We start from the raw sequence: 20524 nt of genomic DNA, 5'->3' as shown, positions 1-20524 counted from the left end.
GAGAAATCAGTGATATGGCAGGCGCACTCTGAACAGAAACGAGGTTGACTCCAATAAACTTTAGTTTCTGAACCAATGTCAAGGTTGATTTTTGTTCATTGCTCCGAAGGCCCAGTCTCAGAAAAAGGTCTCGTGTGGTCTGAGTGACTAGTGGGACCTCTACGAAGGATCATGCCCTGAGAAGGCAGATAGGGAAAAACTGTAAAATGTAGATTGGGGCCACTATAGAAAGGACCCTAGAGAACACCCTGGGGCTCATGAGAAGCCAAAAGGGAGTACTCTGTACTGGTAGTGGTTCTGGCACAGCGTGAACCTGAGGTAACATCTGTGCCTCTATGACAGAGATCTGAAAGTATGTATCTTGAAGGTCAAAGGTCGAGAACTAGTCCTGCACTTCTAACGCTGGGATAATCATTGCCAGCGTGACCATCTTGAATTTCTGCACTTTGACATATCTGTTGAGTGCTATGAAGTCCAGTATAGGTCTCCAATCTCCCTTTTTCTTCGGTGACTGAAGGGCCAACTCAATGAGCAGGAGTTTTAGCCTTAACTCTCTATGCCTCCTGGACCTGGGTTTACCTGCTGGAACCAACTTCACTTTTGTGGATTCTGCTTCTCCACAAAGTAGCGAATACATTGCAAGTGGCCATCCATTACTAGGATGGATTCTTTGCAGCTAAGACACCTTTTTGAAGCCTTGAGAGCCAGGTATACACTTGTTCGGGGAGTCCCCCCAACTGGGGTTGGCGGGAGGTAAAACTTTATGTTCTTTTTCTTTTTATCTGCCATGGCCAACTAAAAACAAACAAGTACTAAAAGAAAAGGGGATTCAAAAGAAGCAAAAATTTGCTAAATTATCAGGAATTAATCCGTGAATGGACGGCTCTCAGCTCCATCTCTAGCCTAGGGCAGTTGAGGAGAAACTGAGGGAGAAATGCCCGTGCACACTGGCTAGCCTCGCATGCATGAGTGGGACAGACTGCTTATTGAAATTCTCCAATCGACAGCGCAAAGGCATACACACACCTACAGCAGAGCACCCACAGGGACACTACTCGAAGAAGAAATTGAAGTTAAACTAACCTGTAACTATGGGGTCTTTGAGATATTTGGTTTGTATTCCATATGTGAGTAAGCATGAACACCATGCACCTGAGATCAGCGTTGCTCCGCACCGGCATCATTGCTCCCCTTGTGATTCTAACCAAGTACATAAGGAGCAGTGCACACCAACTGCCTCTCCAGTTTCTCTTCTTACCGCGAATAAGATAAGATCTGAAGCAGAGGGGAGGGAGAGCAGGTAGCGGAATACAGCTAGGGACCACACATCATGAAGAACCTCCAGTCACAGGTAATTAACCTCCATTTCTTCTTCGAGTGCTGGTTCCTATGTGTATTCTAGATGTGGGTGATAAGCAATATTTAAACAGGAGGGGACTAGCAAGGATACAGTTGGTATAGGTAGTTGTAATATTGCAGTTCCTACAGTTCTCCAGACGCAGACTGGACTAATGCGTAATGCTTCATGAATGTATTGATGGAGTTCCAGGTGGCCGCCTTACATATGTCCACTAGAGATATCTCTTAAAGAGATGCTCTTGAGGCTGCCTGTGCCTTAGTGGAATGGACTCTTACCCCATCCAGGGAAGGAATATATACTAACTGGTAACACAGAATGATGCAGCCAGAGATCCACGTAGACTGTCACTGAGCAGATAATGCTTGCTCTCGCGACTGTCTCACTGTAACGATAAATTGTCTTTGTGATTTTCTTATTGGTTTTGTCCTTTGCAGGTAGAATGCCAGAGCTCATCTGATGTCCAGAGAGTGAAGTCTTTTCTCTTCATTAGAAGCATGAAGTTTTGGGAAGCATACAGGACAGGTTGATTTATGTGAAACACAGAAATTACTTTAGGAATTAATTTCGGATGAAGAAGTATTAAAAATAGTGTATGGCGGGTCAGGTGCTCCCATTCACTCATCCTTCTGGCTGATGTGATGGCAACTCAAAATGCAATCTTCATGGAAAGATGAGTTATAGAACATGTGGCCAGTGGTTCAAATTGTTGTCTGGTAAATACTGGCAGCACATGGTTGAGGTTGCATTGTGGTGCAGATTTCACCACCAGTGGGAATGTCCTAACAAGGAACTTCAGGAATCTAGTTGTTGAACAAAAACACACTATCCCTCTACTAGAAGGAAGGCACTGATTGCTGCTAGATGGATCTGCAAGTAACTAGTGGAAAGCCTTGAAGTTTTCAAGGACAGGAGACAACCTAAAATAGCAAGGATATCTGCAGAGTCTGGAGATAATTCCATATGTGGGTAAGCATGAACACCATGCACCTGAGATCAGCGTTGGTCCGCGCCGGCATCATTACGTTATGTCTAGATAGAGAAATACTTCTATTTAGCCAGAAAACATTTTCTGGTCGAATCTTTCCTACTTTGATTGAGAAAAGACTGAACAGCCTTTGAGCATGAATGTTTTAGGTCTGTCTCCCCTCTGAATACCAGATCATGAAGGTGGGCTGGGTTGGAATGTCTGATCTTTCTGTTCTTCTGAGTTAGTAAATCTGGGAGTGATGGATACTGATAGGAGGATGGACTGACTTTGCAGAAGGTCCAGAAACCAGAATTGAATGGGTCACAGCAAATCTTCCACAGAACTTGTGGTAGCGGATGGATGGGAGGAAAGGCATATGTGAGCTGGCGATGCCCTGGAGACATTGCCAAGAGCTGCCCGGAGCAGTAAATGGTGAATTACATACTCATTTGGGATGAAAACAGATCCGAAGAAGGTGTTCCCCACTGCACGGATCATTCAGGACAGAATTGTGTATCTTCCACTCATTCTCTGTGGAGAAGTGCCTGCTGAGACTGTCTTCTAGATAATTCTGTGCACCTGGCAGGCATGCAGCTGAGGCAGTTATGTGGTTTCTGATGTACCAATTCCATAAATTCATTGCTTCAGAGAAGGGATTGTGCTCCAACTTGTTTACGTAAAAGAGAGTTGTCATGTTGTCTGACATTATTTGGACATGGCAGGATCCTAGTGGGAGGAATACATTGCAGGCTAGATGGCCTGCTCTCATTTCTCAGAGGTTGATGTGTATTCTGGCCTCACAAGGAGTCCAAATTACTTGTGTGGTCTGACTGTCTAGGTGGGCTGCCCAAGAAGGGATGCCTCCATAATAACAGTCACGTCTGCTGTGGTTATGGTAAAAAGAATCCCCACATGTACTTGTTCCAGATTCATCCACGAGGCAAGGTGACTATTGTTATTCTGGTGTTTATGTGGTCTGTGTCTGCTGGGTAAATGGACCAGAGTGGGTGAAGTCTGGCAAACAGTGTTACGTAAGTACATGATGCCATGTAGCCTTGTAGGAAAAGGCAGGCTGACAGAGTTTGTGGTCTGAAAGAGACTTGTCTTATCAAATTGTTCACGGTCTCAAATATTTCTGTAGGGAAGCAGGCCCTTGCGGAGGTCAAATCTAGGGTCACTCCTATAAAGTCCATAATCCTTGTGGGAGTTAATGCTGACTTTTCTTTGTTGACAGATTCCAAAGGCTGCCAGAAGATGGACCAAAGAGTTACCGGCTGGACCTCCTGACTGGAGTCACCCACTTAGACATCTACAGACACAGGATTCCAACTCAGGCCATGCAGCAACAAGAAGGAACTGGAGAGGGGTTGATCCATATTGCTCCCTATGCCCTTGGCGTATGAGGTAAACAACTGTTTGGGCACAGACCAATGGACACTACTTGCTAGAAATCTTTGATCTCAGGTGCATGGTGCGCATTAATATCAATGTGTGAAACACGCAAAGGGACTAGCACTCAAAGAACAACTGGTCCATAAGACTTCCATTCATTTTAAAAAGCAAAACATTTGCTGTGGGCTTTTGTAGCTTGTTCCTTTAGTTCATTCAAGCAAAAAAGGGTCTACAACACCAATTAACAGATACATCCTCACCTAAATTTTATTGCAGACAATAGACTTTATATGATAATATAGTCTACAAGAAACACAAAGGCCTAGAGACAAATATGGTACTATACTCAATAAAATTCCATTTATCTTTAACCTATGTCAGTATAACACAAAAATGAAGTGAAAGATTATCTGTTACTGTTTCATATTGTGAGTTTAATACTCACCAATATTTGGGAAACTTAAGCAGTTTGCCATAAATAGCAGTACTAAAAGAGGGGATAATTGGAGTAGGTAAGCAGTATGATCCTCTAATGTCCAAGGAGGTCAATCCTGCCTGAAAACCAAATATCTGAAACAAGAAAAAAAGGTCAAATTATATAATGATATAAGATTTAACAAGCATAAGATTAGATCTAACAGTTTCAAATTTCTTTACAATAACTGTACACTAAACTCTTTCCAGTTTTCAATCTAACTCCCCAAAATTTCAACTTGTTAAAATTAAACTAGATAAACATAAATAATTATGATAATTAGAGAATACTTTCCCAGCACACACAAATAACCTGAAAATTCCTCATGTCCAAGTTCTCTCCAAAAACAAAATGTGCAAGTGTTTTATTTTAAGAGAAATATATCTGTTGAAAAAAATACTTTAAATTTATTTTAATTCACCCATTCAGATGTAAACATCATCCCACATGCTTCCTTACAATAGCATATTATTATTTGTTATTTTTATTTTCATAGCAGCTAGGAAATCATAGACCAGGGTCCCACTGTTGTAGGTACTGCACAAACACAAAAAAAAAAAAGACAGTCCCTGCCCAGATAGCTTTCAGTCTAAGTACAAGACAAGAGACAACAAATGGATACGGACAGACAGGGAGTACGAAGAAATAATGAGACAATATTGGTCAGCATGATAGGCTGTATTCTCAGCACAAAAGGAACCAAACTGTTGTCAACATTTCTTTGTACGCACCACGGAAAAGTAGAGTTTGAAGGAAAGGTTTGAAGGAAGAAAGCAGAAATGAGCCTGTTTGAAAATTTAACAAATGGGCATAGAGGCTGGCATCATGGGCTAACCTGAAGTGGGAGTCAACTTTTCTATACTGAATTAGAGAGTGTAGGTCAGGTGGAGGTAGGTTGGGAAGGGCACTGAAAGCGAAGACAAGTAGCTTATGGTTGATACACTACAGATGAGGGAACCAGTGGAGAAATACAAAGAGATAGATGACATTTTCAAAGTGAGAGCCCAGAAAATCATCTTTGCAGCAGCATACTGGATATGAATGGGAAAGACATGTAGAAGGAGTGGTTAGAGAGGTAGGAGAACCAGGAGAGAACACAGTCACAGAAGCCAAGGGGGAATAAGATTTCTAGAAGCAGAGCATGGTCAACTGTGTTGAAGGTGGCTTGCAGGTTATGAAGAATGAAGATGGAGGAGTAATGGTTCCAAGCTTTGGCTAGGAAGAGGTCAATAGAGACTTTGACAACAGCAGTTTCAGTTGAGTGGAAGAGGTGAAAGCAAGATTGAAGAGAGTCTAGGATGGAAATGGAAGAAAGGAACTCCAGACAGCAGTTGTAGACAGTGTTCTCAATTAGCTTAAAAACGAAAGCAGGGCAGTAGTTAGACAAGTGGGGTAAAGGATTTAAGATGGGAGAGACTAAAGCAGGTTTTGTATTGTGAGGGGGAAAAGCTAGAGGAAAGTGAGAGGTTAAGGAGAAAGTAAGAGAGGAAGATGGAGAGTGGGCATGAGGGATTTCAGGAGATAAGATGCATGAGGCCACTGGGGCAAGTGGAGAGATTAGAGAGGAGGAGCAAATGAGAAATATCTGCATCTGTGTCAGGGAGGAGGAAGAGAGTTGTAGGAGGAAAAGGGAGAAGGGAAGGCTAGCTCATACAGAACTCATTTTTTCTTGAAAGAAAATGGCAAGATCCTGTGCAAAGAAGGCAAGGCAGCAGAGTGAGAGTGTTTGAGGAGTGATTCAAAAGTGATAAAAGCTGGCTGAGATGGTAGAAATGAAATTCAATTAAGTTGGAGAAACAGAGTTGCATAACCAGGAAGATGGCTGAAATGAAAGAAGAGAGAACTAATTTGTAATGGAGGAAAGTCAGGGTGGTCACAGGATTTCCATCATAGATTCTCTGCAGCAAAAGAATAGGGACAGAGGAAATGGATTTTGGTGATGAGTCAGTGCAGGGGGGTGCAGGGCAGACCTTGAGATGAGAGAGAGGAGCAAAGAGTGAAGGGTGTAAGAAATAAAAGAGCGTGAAATGGAGAGCATCAACAATCATATTGATGGGGAAGGGGAAGAGAAAGGCAGAAAGAGAGGAGAGGGCTGAGAGCAGATGAGAAGTCATCAAACACTGATAAACTTGAAGTCCAGAAAGATTGAGTGATTTTGGGGTGTTGGAGGCTAATGGACGGTGTTGAAAGATACCATGTGATGGTCGGAGAGGAGGAAATCAGCAACAGAAAGATAAGTGACAGATTGGTGAAGATCAGGAGAAGTCAATGGCCCTTTCAGTGAGTGGGAGAATTGAACCAGGCTTTTATACTTAATACAAATTAAACAAAATGCAGATATCCATTGTTTCATAGTTAGAGTAATATTTTTACAAAAACAGTGGGATTAAGTGACAAAAGTAGCTTTTCTTCAAACCTTTTTGTTATTTTGAATAAAATATGACAATTTAAATTACATTCTACACAGTATATTATAATTGTTCTTTAATTTGTTTCTGTACTAATGTGAAAATTAATTATTGTGGAACTGAATCTTTTCAACACATGTTGCAACACTTCCTGTAAGAGTACAATTCATATGTTTACACTAAAACTGGCAGGTAAAACAATGGTCTTAATCCTGCTCCCATCAACTTCCATGGGAGCAGAACTGGACCCTTCAGTACCGAAAACATCAAGGGTTTTCTTTTAACACTTATATATTAACTTGTGGAGGGGGAGGGGAAACTAAGGAAAACTTGAAAAATATTTAGGAGGGTTGAATGTGATATTGCTGTCCCAATTATTTTACATGTGTTATGAGGTGAATATCTCATTCTAGAAAACTGAAAATTTGCCAAGTAATTAGCCAACACAGTATTACTGTTTTACAAGGACATTCTAAGAATTTCCTGGCTTAGACAACTGTATGAGTAGACAGTGCAGTGGAAACTCATGCTTCTGTATGTCTTTCAAAACAGTCAGTAAAACTTAGTAGTAATATCAGTAGTCATGATAGTAAATTGTTATATTATGGTAGTATCCAAAGACCCTTCAAATGATTCAAACCACTGCACTTGGCCTGGCAGGGAAACTATCTCTTCTGATGATCCAAAGGGGGCAGAGTTTCAACAGATTCTTTGATAATCTTAGCACATTGCACATTCTCAAACTGATTTTTTTTAAGGATTTTTGCAAACTCTTAACCTAGCAAAAGGGCCTCCTCCTCACTAAAGGATATTAAAATACAATGTTTAGAGGTTCTCCTCCCACACTCAGCAGCCCTGGAGTTAATATTATGCACAAAATATGTTAAAATGTGTGTGTCATTGTAATCAAGAGCAAACATTACCATATTACCAAAATATTACTAATTTTGTACTAAACATGTTCATATAACAGAATGTATAAAGATGATTTGTTACAAATGTGTTAACTATATTAGTATTATATGCAATTTTGCAAAGGTTTTCGCCAAATAATTTGAACAACAATCATAAAAAATTAATTCCTTTGGGCTTCAGCCTGTACTCTTTAAAAAGGTGGAATTCTCATTCAAGTAACAGGAGATTTTGCCTAAGTTAAGAGTGCAAAACCAAGCCCTTGATATTTGCTATACCCCTCTTTGGCAAAACTGAACATGCTCTGGGAGATCACAACTCTTAACATTTAGGACTGTCTGTATTTGTATTAATTCTTTTCAGTGTTCTTTAATAATAAATACACTTCATATTTTCTTTTACCTTAAGGTAGCAGTGTGCATAACAGTAATGAAGCAGGTTATCAGAAGGTTGGCTAAGGCTGCTGACTGTTTGCACAAGTTGTTCAGCATACATTGGCACAGAATGTTCCAGGTTAATTTTGTCCATCAATATTCTAATAGCAGGCAAAGGTCGTAAAGGCTGGAAGCTTCCAGCATTTAACAAACCACTTGAACTCTAGAAAGAAAAAGAAAAGAAAAAGTATTCTAAAATCAAACTTTTATGCAATACCCTATGGACCTCATACCTCTATCAATAAAAATTTTTAAAGAGTCTGAAACACTTCTAAAATAATTTTCCTGTAACAAGTTCTCATGTACAGAGTATGTGAAGGTTCAGTGGCTAGTCTATAAAAAAGTTATTTACACATTGCTTCACCACTTGAAAGCAAAATGTCCCCAGATTCATTATGGTATAACTTATACACCACTCTGTACTATCTCAGTGTTTATAAATGTGCCAGATATCTTAACTATTATAACAAAATAATGCATTTAATTTTCAAAAATGTGTTACATAAAAAGATTTTGTATGAAATAAGTATAAGTTGGAGATAAAATCTAGTATGAACTGCATGCATTTCAAGTAAAAACTGATCAGGGTCTTTCAAGGTCCCTGGTGAAGCCACAAAATTGCTATCTTACACAACAAAGATTGTCTGAGAAAGACAGGAAATATTCCTTCAGGGACTCCAGTTATGTGTTTTTATTGGTTCATTCTAATGGAGAAGTTTGCTACCTGACCTGGATGTTGCTTTTCTGGTGGTCAACTGGCATCTTGTTTAACTTGGCTTTAACTGTAGGAAGCTGTCAAAGGATCTAACTACATGAGTGGAAGCAAGCTTCATCATCATGGCTGCCATCACCCCTACTGAGAACTAAAACTACAACACCATTAGGCCTCCATTATCCTAAACATGAAAAATATTCTGACTATATAAGGGGAGTAGATCAGAGAACATCAACACCTATGTTGAGTACAATTAAATCTCAATCAAAACCTGAGATGTGAACTTAAGGTTACCAGTACTATCCACTCCACAGGGTGACATTTTTCCTTCCATACCTGATTTCTATTTTTCTCTTTTTGCTTTCTGAGTAATGAGAGCCTGGCTTAGCCAGGGAAAACAAGTCTATCTCTGCAGCACCACAATGGACCTGTACTAAACAGACAAGCTATAAATAATGCTCTCAGTGCAATTCTGCTATAATTTTGCCAGTTTTGAAATGGCTAATAAGTCCATGTGCCATGCCTGTAATTTCCTGGCAGATAGGTTGCTTGATCTGGCAATTCATTTCCTCATCTCTATGATTACACACAATTCTATAAAAAGAATAAATTTAAAAAGTGTTATATTTTCAGTTTAAACCCTGAGAAGTTAGGAAATACCAAAGGTTAAGGTTGTACATGCAACTTTGACTCTGCCTCAGTTCATCAGAACAACCATCTGCTTAAGTACACAGGAGAAATATGCAACCCTGCAAGGTTAGCAGGCACCCTGCCATAATGCATGATCACCTTTCAGTGTTGTCCAAGGCTCTTACTACAGACCTCGTGCATCATACCAAGTCTATTTGAGCCTTTGCCTCAAGCCCCTATGCTGTTTCACTAGCTAGATCACTGCAAAGCTACACGTAGTGCGGATATATGCACAACAAGTTCTTCATGACTGAGGGGCAGCTGGCTCAAACCTGAGCAGTGCTGTGACTCTGTGTGCTGGTCACAACACCCAGAGTGAAGAACTGGGTCCAGCCCCATGGGACAGGAGCCTCAGGAGCCACTGCTGATGAGTGAATGCAGAATAGGCTCCTCCTCCAGGCTCCATCTGTCACCCTAAACAGTCCCCTCTGCCAACGCTGCTCCTCCTCATTTGCCAAATCATTTTTTAATAAAAAATCACAAAACCCAGGACTTTTACTATATTTATAGTGCCTACTCCATGATTTTGGGGAAAAAATTCCATTACAGCCCAAGTTACACTGAGCAGATGGTATACTACTTTATCCAGAATGATGCCCAATGTCACCACTGAAAGATGGATTTACTAAAGAGGAGTATACTAAAAACCACATAATCGGAGTTCAAAAGCATCAAAAAGATATAGAAAAGTTACCAGCTAATTAAAATTTACAATTTTTTCTAATTGTAAATCACTAGCAGAATGTCTTTAAAGCAGGAAGGACTTAATGAATTAATGTTTATGAGGCAATCAAAAACTATGGTGATGAGTGCAACAGAAATCTTGTGAAGAAACAAATTCACATTCAATGTAAATATTGGATGATGTGTAGTAAGTTAGCCATGAGACCACATACTCAAGGACTGAGATAAAAAGAAATACCGCACAGCAACACGGTTCACTTAATACCTTCTCATCCTGTGCAATAAACGAGGCAGGAATTCCATGGAAAAAGTAGTATGTGATCATGTAATTAAACACTGTATCATAATGCATATGGCACAAAGAGACAAGTTTGCATAGGTAAGCTTAATTCTGGCATTTCCTAGCATATGAATTTGACAGAAGTAGAACTGCCCTGTAATAATTTATTAATACGGTATGTTGACCCTGTTATTGGGGTATTATAGGCTGTAAGGAAAAGCAAGCAGGAAGCAAACTATGGCTCAAACTAAGCTAACCTACAGTAAACACTTCAGGGTTGTAAAAGACAATACCCAAACTATTAGGTTTAAAAATTCTACCACCTGGATTCAGTCAACTTGCAGACCCATTTTTAATGACCATGGCCAATGGCCAGAAACCGAAGAGAACAAAGTACCAAAGAGAACAAAGCAGTTTTAAAAAGGACTGTCAATAGAGAGAGGTGTTGACTGTTCAGCAGTTGTCTGGGAGAGCAGACAAACAGGTACCCACTTGCATGTCTACAGAAACTAGGCCACTTGTGATTTCCATCAAGGAATGGTAAGACAGACATGCATGTAGACTGGCTGTTTTTTTCAAATACTTTGTTCCTACTGTTATGATAAATCATGCTTGGGTTTTGAGAAGGTTGTTGGGTTACTCTATACACCACAGGTCACAAACTCCTGAAAGGAAGAACCACAGACTCTAAATCTATTTGGACCTCCTGGGTAAGATTAGTTGACACACAAAGTACAGTAGCCAGGGCCTGGTCTAAGAAAGGGCGAATCTAAAGGCATGGGCATAGGACTTGAGGGAGTGCACTCAGAGAGCCAAAAGAGGATACTGATGCAGTTAATCCTGTAACCATGACAATGAATGCTTGAATATGCAACCTTAATGTACTTTATATATATATAAAATTAAAAATACCCAAGATTAAAGTGTGTGTGATAAATGTGTGTGTGTGTGTGCGTGTAATATATACATACACACACAACACACACAAATTAAGCAAATATATATAAAATTTACTGTAGATAAAAATATCTTACCTTCTGTCCCATGATTATAGGTAACAAATGGCCCAGTAAATTGAATTCAGCCATAGAGATTGTAATGGTGCATTTAAGAATGGTAAAGCTTGTGAGTCGAGTGGGAATGTATTCCTCCAAAGATGCTACTTCTTCTGAGTTTGGCATAGTTCTGTTTCCTTCCACAATATCTAAAATCAATCATGATTACACATATAAATTCAAAATACGATTAAAATAAAAGTAAATGAGTTACCTTAAAATTCATAGATCCTAAGGCCAGAAAGACCCATTTTGATCATCGAGCCTGACTCCCTGTATAACACAGGCCACAGAATTTCCCAAAAATAATTTATGGAGCATATCTTTCAGAAAAGCATCCAATCTTGGTTTAAAAATTTCCAGCAACACAGAATCCATCACAACCCTTAGTAAACTGTTCCAATGGTTAATTACTCTCACCGTTAAAAATGTACGCCTTTTATTATTTGTCATTGAATTTGTGTAGCTTCAACTTCCAGCCACTGGGTTCAAATTATACCTTTCTCTGCTTGAAGAGCCCATTAGTATCCCCACATAGATACTCAAAGACTGTAATTAAGTCACCATTCATCTTCTCTTTGTTAATCTAAATAGATTATATTCTTATTTTATGTTCTTATGATCTTATTATGATCTTTTCTAACCGTTTAATCATTCTCATGGCTCTTCTCGGCCCCAACTCCAATTCATGAATATCCTTCTTGAATTGTGGGCACCAGAACAGAACAAAATATTTCAGTTGTGGTCGCACCAGTGCCAAATATGGAGGTAAAATAACTTATCTGCTCCTACTCAAGATTCCTTCTTGGGTCACAGCATTGTACTGGGAGATCATGTTCAGCTGATTATCCATCACAACCCCCAAACCTTTTTCAGAGTCTCTGCTTCCAAGGATAGAGTCCCCTATCTTGTAAATATGGCCTATATTATTTGTTCCGAGATGTATACATTTACATTTAGCCATATTAAAACACATTGTTTGCTTGCACCCATATTACCGAGCTACTCAGATCACTCTGAATCAGTGATCTGTCCTCTTCATTATTAACTACTCCCCAATTTTTGTATCACCTGTAAATTTTATTAGTGATGATTTTACATTTTCTTCCAGGTAATTCATAAAAATGTTCAACAGCATATAGCCAAAAATTGATTCCTGCAGGGCCCTCTGGAAACAGACCCACCTGATTTCTATTCCCTGCTCACAGTTACGCTATCTATCTGTTTTTAATCCATTTAAGGTGTGCTGTGTTAATTTTATATCCTTCTAATTTTTTAAATCAAAATGTTGTGCAATATCAAGTCAAATACTTAGACTTTGGTAAGGTATATTAAATCAACTCTATTGTCTTGCTTTAGTTGATAAAGTTAAAAAAGTTAGCTTGACAGGATCTATTTTCCATATACCCAGGCTAATTTGATTTGAATTACATTACCCTCCTTTAGTTCTTTATTAATCGAGTCCTATTATCAGCTGCTCCATTACCTTGCCTGGTATCAATGTCCAGCTGACATGCCTAAAATTACCTGTAAATATTTTCTCCAGCGTCCAATATAGTATTTTTTGTGGATTAGTAAAAGATGCAATTTTTTATCTTTCTCTCTATATATTTGGGAATATTATCCCTTTTACATTAGGCTCTACTTAATGCTAAATATAATAATAATGAACTACTTTCCTCACTTGGAAATCCACACTTGTAGAGTGAAAAATACACACTGGCTCTCTGTTTTATCTAAAATGTTAATCTTAATAGCTGGCCATAATTAGCGTCCACTCCCTTTTTCTGTTTACTCCCATAATTTCATAAACATTAACCCACATTAAGGGTTTCCTTTTATTTTCTGGGACTTTAGAGGAGAAAGTACACTCAGGAGTGTAGATGTTGTGATGATACAAAGCCTCTACCAACCACAGGACTTGTAGGTAAACAGCACAGCCATAAAAATGGTATGTGCTGGTCAGAGAATGGCATAGCTAAGACTGCCACGGCATATGCTAATTCACTTTACCCTCCTCCTAGCCTTTGCTGGTGCGACTCCCATGAAGACACAGGCAGAGATTAAATTTCCTCTCTGCATCCCACTTCCACTATTTGCAGTTTGCACCTTTCAGCAGTGCTGAATCTGGTCTGTAAAAACAACATATTCGTAATTAAATAAGCAGCATACCTGGTTTGGGCTTGTTATATGGCTCATATTCATGTTCCATAGCACAAACTATCATTTTCATAATCCTGTGTACTGCACTGCTATCCAATCGAAGATTAAGTGGACCTACAATGAGGCTTTTTGTAGACATCTCCTGCACATTTATTAAATCTTCACTCTTTGATGAAGAAAGTTCTTGTTGATTTCCAGAAACTAAATAAAAGTGTATTTTTTTCAGTCAGTAAAATGAATGACGACAATTGGGAATATAGATGTATTAATTTTGTCAATTATTTTTTGATACAGCTCTTATTTTTTGATACAGCTCTTATGACCTCCGATTCATTATCAGAAAAAAAAATTCCACAGGAAACATAATTAAGTAAATGCAACACTTCTGTTAACACAGGGTTAATCTATATTTAAGAATTTTTATTCCTTTTCATGTTGAGAAAACAAAGGGTGAGATTCTGTGCTTTGCAATATATAAGAGCAGACTCGGGGAGGGGGCACTAAGATGGCTTTATACCATGTTTTTGGAAGCCAAAAACATTTCCAGATAATTTAGGCAGTCTCAGGAAACTCTAAATTACAGAAGCCTGATACCAGCTGCCTACGGATAACTGTGCTGCTCATAATCTCTGCAATGTGGCATTGCAGCCCCAATCTCAATAAACTCTAATGTGACCTCAGTTCCTGCATCAGGGGAATTCCCACCAAGTTGGAATTGGAGCTTTTAAAGCCCTTTTACCTGGCATAAAGGGGCCTGAGCAGAACTGAGACTTTCACTCTAAGTTATTGTAATAGAAACTGGATTGCCAGCCCCAGGAGATAAATCTCTCTCGTTCGTCCACACATGAGGTACAGCACAGGCAGTGAGAAGGCAAACTTCCTCACCAATGTACTTCAGTCCAATTTTTCAAGGACCACCCCAGGGATGAAAGGGTTGTTCAATCTCCATTTCCAATTGATCTTTGGCCTCTGTGCTGAGACCACCAATAAGTATACCAATTAGAGCTAAATGTGATGGTACCTCTTGTGATACAGGCACTTGGAAGAAATGGATTGAAACCACCAACTCATTGCACAGGCCACTGGACAACCATTAGATGGTAGTGACTATATTATTATAAAACTATTTCATAATAAAATACTTCAGCCAAATTCTTCTAACTTTAATGATTTAGGTTTTATAACTTTTTTTACACTACTCATTAAAAGATTTCTTCACCTTTTCCTGAGCATATTTACTCAGGAAAGGTCCATTCAGACTCATTTCATTTTCACTGATTTTTTTTTTTTACAGTGATTCAGTAGTTTTTATAGTGTCCTTGTAGAGCTGAAATATCAAATGGCTTGCTGAAGGTCACGCAAAACTAGAACCAGGATCAAACTGACTTCCAGCCCATTTCTCTAATCACACACAAAAGAATAGAGCAAACATACAAAAACAAGAAAAATCTGAGTCAAGGATGACCAAGGAGAGCCTACCTAGTCCATTCCAAGTAGTATCATATCTTGATGCTATCTGAATAACTGATAGCACACCAAACTCCAAAATCCATCTGACCAAAGTGGTGCCAAACAGGAAACATACTTTTACCAAAACAAAAATAGAGACAGTCTGTGAGGGCTAGGAAGGCAGTTTTATGAGAACCTGCAGCACAGTATTTATTACTGTCTGCTACTGGAGAACTTGTTAGTGGGGAATCTGGTAAGGCAATGATGATTAGAGTTTCATCTTTGTTTTTTGGAGTTTTCCAAACCTTTCCCTTGCAGACACCTGTCTCACCAAAACGTAATCCTTGACTTAAATGGTCAAGCTGTCTTGTAGAAACTACGATGTCTTTCACTTTAGCTGGCTTTGGGAACACTAATACTTGCTTAAGTGATTCCCTAGATATTTCCCCTGCAGGTATGTCTACACTGAAGTGTAAGGTCGGGCTCAGACTCCGGTTAAAGCCTAACCCCTCTTCCATCTATCCACAAATTATGCTAAACCAGGGCTTGCGCCCAGGGGTCCAGGACTTTGTGGAGCTGCAGGCTGTGAGCCCTAGTCAAGCCATGACCCAGGTTTTGAGCTCTAATCCTTTGCAGTGTAGACACAGCCCCTCCCCCACCCCCTTGAGTGGTTCTAGGAGTAGCCAAAATATCTCACAATTTCACAGGCCAAATTCCTATGCCCTATCCAAAGAATCTCCAATCGACTCCAAAGAAAACGGAAACAACCCCACCCCTTGATGTTCAGCAGCAGCTCACTGAGTCAGCACTGACCCTTCCATTGTCTTCTGATCACCAAGCTGCAAACACATCAGAGCGCTTCCTGCATTTGCAAAGAACAGAACAAGTCTTTTGCAAAATGCACTGCTTCATGGTCACCGGAGCACAGCCAGATTTTGGTGAATCTCTGGTGCAAGCCCAGCAAAACTGACTTTCGTAACCAGGAACAACCACGCATACCAGCAAATAGTGAAGAAGCCAGCAGCTTTGCAAATTTACCAGTAATACTCCTTCTGCGGATCCTGTCCACAAATCAAATTCTTTCTCCAATATGAAACTGCTCTCAGTTCTAACAAAATTGGAGACAATAATAATTTTGGTTGAACAAGGTAAACTGGAGAACAGTTCTTTTCTAGGGATCCAGAAAATGTCCTTGGAGTTGAAGGAAGAGGAGAACCCCCACACTCCTCTACATAGCCTTTCCCTTCTGGAGTCAGACATATTTGAGACTCTTGAGGAGTATGGTTTCTCCTTGCTCCAATAACACAACAGACTCCGTATCTGGCAGATCTGAGGTCAAATCCAAACTATAAACCTACACCTGAACAATTACGCACTGTAGTGCCATAGTATCAGTCACTGGTGTCACAATATGTCCTTGCTTCACTAGATCCTTAAGTCTCTTTTTGGAACTGGCTCATCCAGATCTGAGGGTAGCAGAAGAAGGTTTCCTCACTTTTCCATGCAGCTGCATCTCAGTATATCATTCTTTATATTTAGTGTACATAATGGAATCCTTCACTTGCGGACTGGCTCTCTTAAGAGAGGCTGACACTGTCGAGGACTGATTACTGACATCTGCCTGCATAGATAAATCATTATCAAGAGGACTGGTTTTAGACATAGAAGCCAACATCTCAGAGGCTTTCCTCTTTTTCTGGGCCTTATCACCAGACCTTACAGTCCAACAGAGATGACATCTTTTTTACCCACAGAACCATGCAGGCAGATGACACTCTATGGATCATCATCTCAGTTCCAGAGGACTTTGCAGCCAAGGCTACTTTCAACAGGATTGCTTGTTATCTGTTTTCTTTCTTTCTTTGCTCTAGAGGTAAATGTAGAGCAAACTGATCACTTGGCAGATGAGTGTCCTTCCCCTAAACATGACAGGCACTCAGCATGTGCACCAGATGCTGTGAACATCTCGGGACAGGATACATATCTTTTGAAACCATGTTTCTTTTTTGGTTCCATCAACAGCTATCTATACTATTACTAACTATAAGACTAAACTCTCTATAGCTACTAACAATTAAGACTTTAACTAACTAATCATGGATACAAGAGGATACCTGAGCTCCACACAAAAGGTTCAGCTGATCACAGTTAAAAGGAACAGAGGTAGCTGGAGGGCCACACCCCTTTTATACTCATGCCTTGGAACATTTGACATTCTCTGAGGGGAGGGGAGAGGGAGGAACGTGAGCACCCTAATGACTACTGCTAGTTAAAGCTCAAGGGTCAGACTGCACTAGTTCAGAACATCTTGAGAGTGGTAATAGGCACAGGACATTTGAAGAAAAAATCCAGTTTTAGAGGTACTAAACTTAACTGTGTCTTTTTAAATTGAGGACTTTGCATAAGAACAAAATATTTTCTTTAATAGTACATCTGTTCACCATTCCCCAGCTAACATCACTATTCTATATATGTGAAAATTGTTTTTACAACAGACAATTGTGAGTTCCACAGCACAGAGGTAAGCATATGTACAGAAAACAGCTGATTTGGAGCAGGCACATATACATTTGCTTGGTCAGAAGCTCCCAAGTAGGCACCAAAGAACCCTCGTGGCAATAGTATTTGTTCATCCTTAAATAAAGGTGGGGAAAGAAGCAGTTACCCAATAGGGTGGAGCTATGGAATAGAATCTCTACAGGGTATTCGCTCAGAGAAAATGACCTTGAATTACCTATAGAAAAATTATAATATAAAAAAAATGCTACATACTGAAGTATTAACTAATCTTGGGTAGCTTTAGCTATCCTCAGAGAAACATGATAACTTTTAAATGAGCCAGACGTTGTCAAAATTAGAAAGCTCAAGAAAGGCTGATAACTGGTGCAGAAGTCCATATATACACATGGTTTGAACCAATATTTCCCATAAATCCTCGAACTGCATAATTAAAAGTACTATAAACCCACCATCTTCTGTGCATTTGCTAATCCCACTATCCCAAAATAATAAATGTGTAGGGTAGTCTACACACTTAGCCATGTAATTTGGGTGTTGTAACTGTCTTCTTTTGAACATTTTTTCCCGGGGAATATATGGCCCTAGGACATCAAATAGAAAATAAGCAAAAAAACAGATTAACTCTTAAGAAACAAAGATCTTGTCATATAAATCATCTATATATAAAATAAGAAATCACAGAAAATATATTCTAAAACTAGAATTATTTCTCAATTTTCTTTACAGCATCAGGGTTTTTGTTTTTTTTAAAGTCATTCAAACGTGACACTTTACACGAAATTTAATCTAGTACACTACTAGATTGTACTACTAGTAGAAAACTACTTTACGTTTAGCTGCTGACTATAAAAAATATCTTTCCAATCACCTATGACAGTGATTCCCAAACTTGGGATGCTGCTTGTGTTTATCTGCCCCATCCACAGGTCCGGCCGATGGTGGCTCTCACTGGCCGCGGTTCACTGCTCCAGGCCAATGGGAGCAGTTGGAAGTGGCGTGGGCCAAGGGACGTAGTACTGGCTGCTGCTTCACACAGCTCCCATTGGCCTGGAGCAGCAAACCTGCGGACGGGGCAGGTAAACAAACCAGCCCGGTCCGCCAGGGGCTTTCCCTACACAAGGGCGCCCCAAGTTTGGGAAACACTGATCTATGAGGAAAAAAACAAGTTAGAATACCAAGAATCTAAGAAAACTTACACATGTCGGTTCCAATAAGCTACTGCAAAAATAAATCTAAAGTAAGGTAGACGACAGCTGGTCAAGGCCCAGGTGGCCATCAAAAAAATCTTTGCTTTCTGTTTTTTAAAAGAGGAAAAACAAAGAAAAGGAGTACCTTTGCCACTGGTGCTTTCCATTGTGTACAAGTAATCCATGTAAAAGGCACCAAACCTCTGCATTCCAGCTATCTCTGAGTATGTCTCCTACCAACAAAACAAAGCAAATAAAATAAAAGATGTATAAGGACAGAGGTCATCTCAGAGAATTCACCTGTCAGACAGGTAATCTAACTTCTACTGCACACTACACAAAAGGAGATCCATAATTCTGCTTGACATTTTGACCGCTTTATCAATAACATATAGTTTATTAAACCTTTAATGGACTAAATATTCTTCACTAGACCTCCCACATCCCAGCAGACCTAATTAAAACTAACGCTTGTTAATTCTAAAATATTTTGATTTCTAAAAACCAAACAATGCATTTTATCTTTAGCCTTTTCAAAACTTAAGTCACTACATCATTACGATTTTTAGAAAATATCTCATACTGTAATTCATAGAAGCAAGAAAACAATAGAAAACTTGTCAAGGAAAGGGCATTTTTTAATTAAGGAGAAGTAAAGGGTATTCATAAATGTTTGGGTTTGGGACTTTACCAATTTCACTCTGTTGTGGCATCTCTAGATTGATATCTACTGTACTGCTCTTTTTTTTTTTTTTTTTTTTTTTTGTTCTAAGCAGTATATAGAATTGTAGAAATGTAGGGCTGGAAAGGATCTTGAGAGGTGACCTAGTCCATCCTCCCGTCCTACTGAAACAGGGCCAAATATACGCAGACAATCCCTGACACGTATTTGTCCAACCTGTTCATAAACACCTCCAGTAACAGAGATTCCACAACCTTCGTGGGAAGCCTATTCCAGTACTTAATTATCCTCAGAGTTAGAAATCTTTTCCTAATATCTAACCTTAAATCTCCTTTACTGCAGATTAAGCCCATTACTACTTCGCCTACCTTCAGGAGAACAAATGATCACCATTCTCCTCTTCATAAAAGCCTTAATATATTTGCAAAATTATCAGATCTCCTCTCTGTCTTCTTTTCTCAAGATTAAACATTCCCAGTTTTTTTAACCTTTCCTCAGAGATCAGGTTTTCTAAACCTTTTATCATTTTTTATCCTTTTCTGCAGTACTACTGCCTACTCAATTAGTCTCCATTTTATAGTCATGTATTTGATTTTTCCTTACGTGTAATATTTTGAACTTATCTTTATTAAATTTCATCATGTTGATTTCAAACCAATTCTCCAATTTGTCCCGGTCATTTTGAATTCTAATCCTGTCCTCCAAAGTGCATACAACTTCTCCCAGTTTGGTGTAATCTGCAAATTTTATAAGCATACTCTCCACTTCATTATCCAAGTCATTAATGAAAATGTTGACTAATACTAGACACAGGACAGAATCCTTCAAAAACCCCACTAGATACATCCTCCCAGTTTAATAGCAAACCATTGGTAATTAGTTTGAGGATGGTCTTTCGGTCAGTTGTGTAACGAACTTTTACAGTAAATTCATCTAGACTGCATTTCCCTAGTTTGCTTATGAGAATTTCAGGTGGGATTATGGCAGAAAGTCTTACTAAAATCAAGTATCAGAGGAGCAGCCGTGTTAGTCTGGTCCTGCAAAAGCAACAAAGAATCCTGTGGCACCTTATAGACTAACAGACGTTTTGGAGCATGAGCATGAGCTTTCGTGGGTGAATACGAAGTGGGTATTCACCCACAAAAGCTCAT

General features: G+C 39.3%; 1 protein-coding gene across 12 annotated transcripts in view; it reads right to left on the bottom strand.

The window, feature by feature from the left end:
- VPS13B (vacuolar protein sorting 13 homolog B) overlaps positions 1-20524 on the bottom strand; it is a 928813-nt gene that overhangs the window by 735113 nt on the left and 173176 nt on the right. For all 12 annotated transcript variants that reach the window (XM_030553556.1, XM_030553553.1, XM_030553555.1 and 9 more), the window contains 5 exons: positions 18837-18924; positions 13545-13736; positions 11352-11521; positions 7917-8111; positions 4165-4289 (listed from right to left, as the gene is read on the bottom strand). In XM_030553556.1, coding sequence (XP_030409416.1) covers positions 4165-4289; positions 7917-8111; positions 11352-11521; positions 13545-13736; positions 18837-18924 — 770 coding nt within the window. The remainder of the gene's footprint in view (positions 1-4164; positions 4290-7916; positions 8112-11351; positions 11522-13544; positions 13737-18836; positions 18925-20524) is intronic.

This window comes from Gopherus evgoodei, chromosome 2 (genome assembly GCF_007399415.2).
Source record: "Gopherus evgoodei ecotype Sinaloan lineage chromosome 2, rGopEvg1_v1.p, whole genome shotgun sequence".
Classification (NCBI taxonomy): Eukaryota; Metazoa; Chordata; order Testudines; family Testudinidae; genus Gopherus; species Gopherus evgoodei.
The sequence above is the reverse complement of the archived record's forward strand: the minus strand, read 5'-3'. Positions and strand labels throughout refer to the sequence as shown.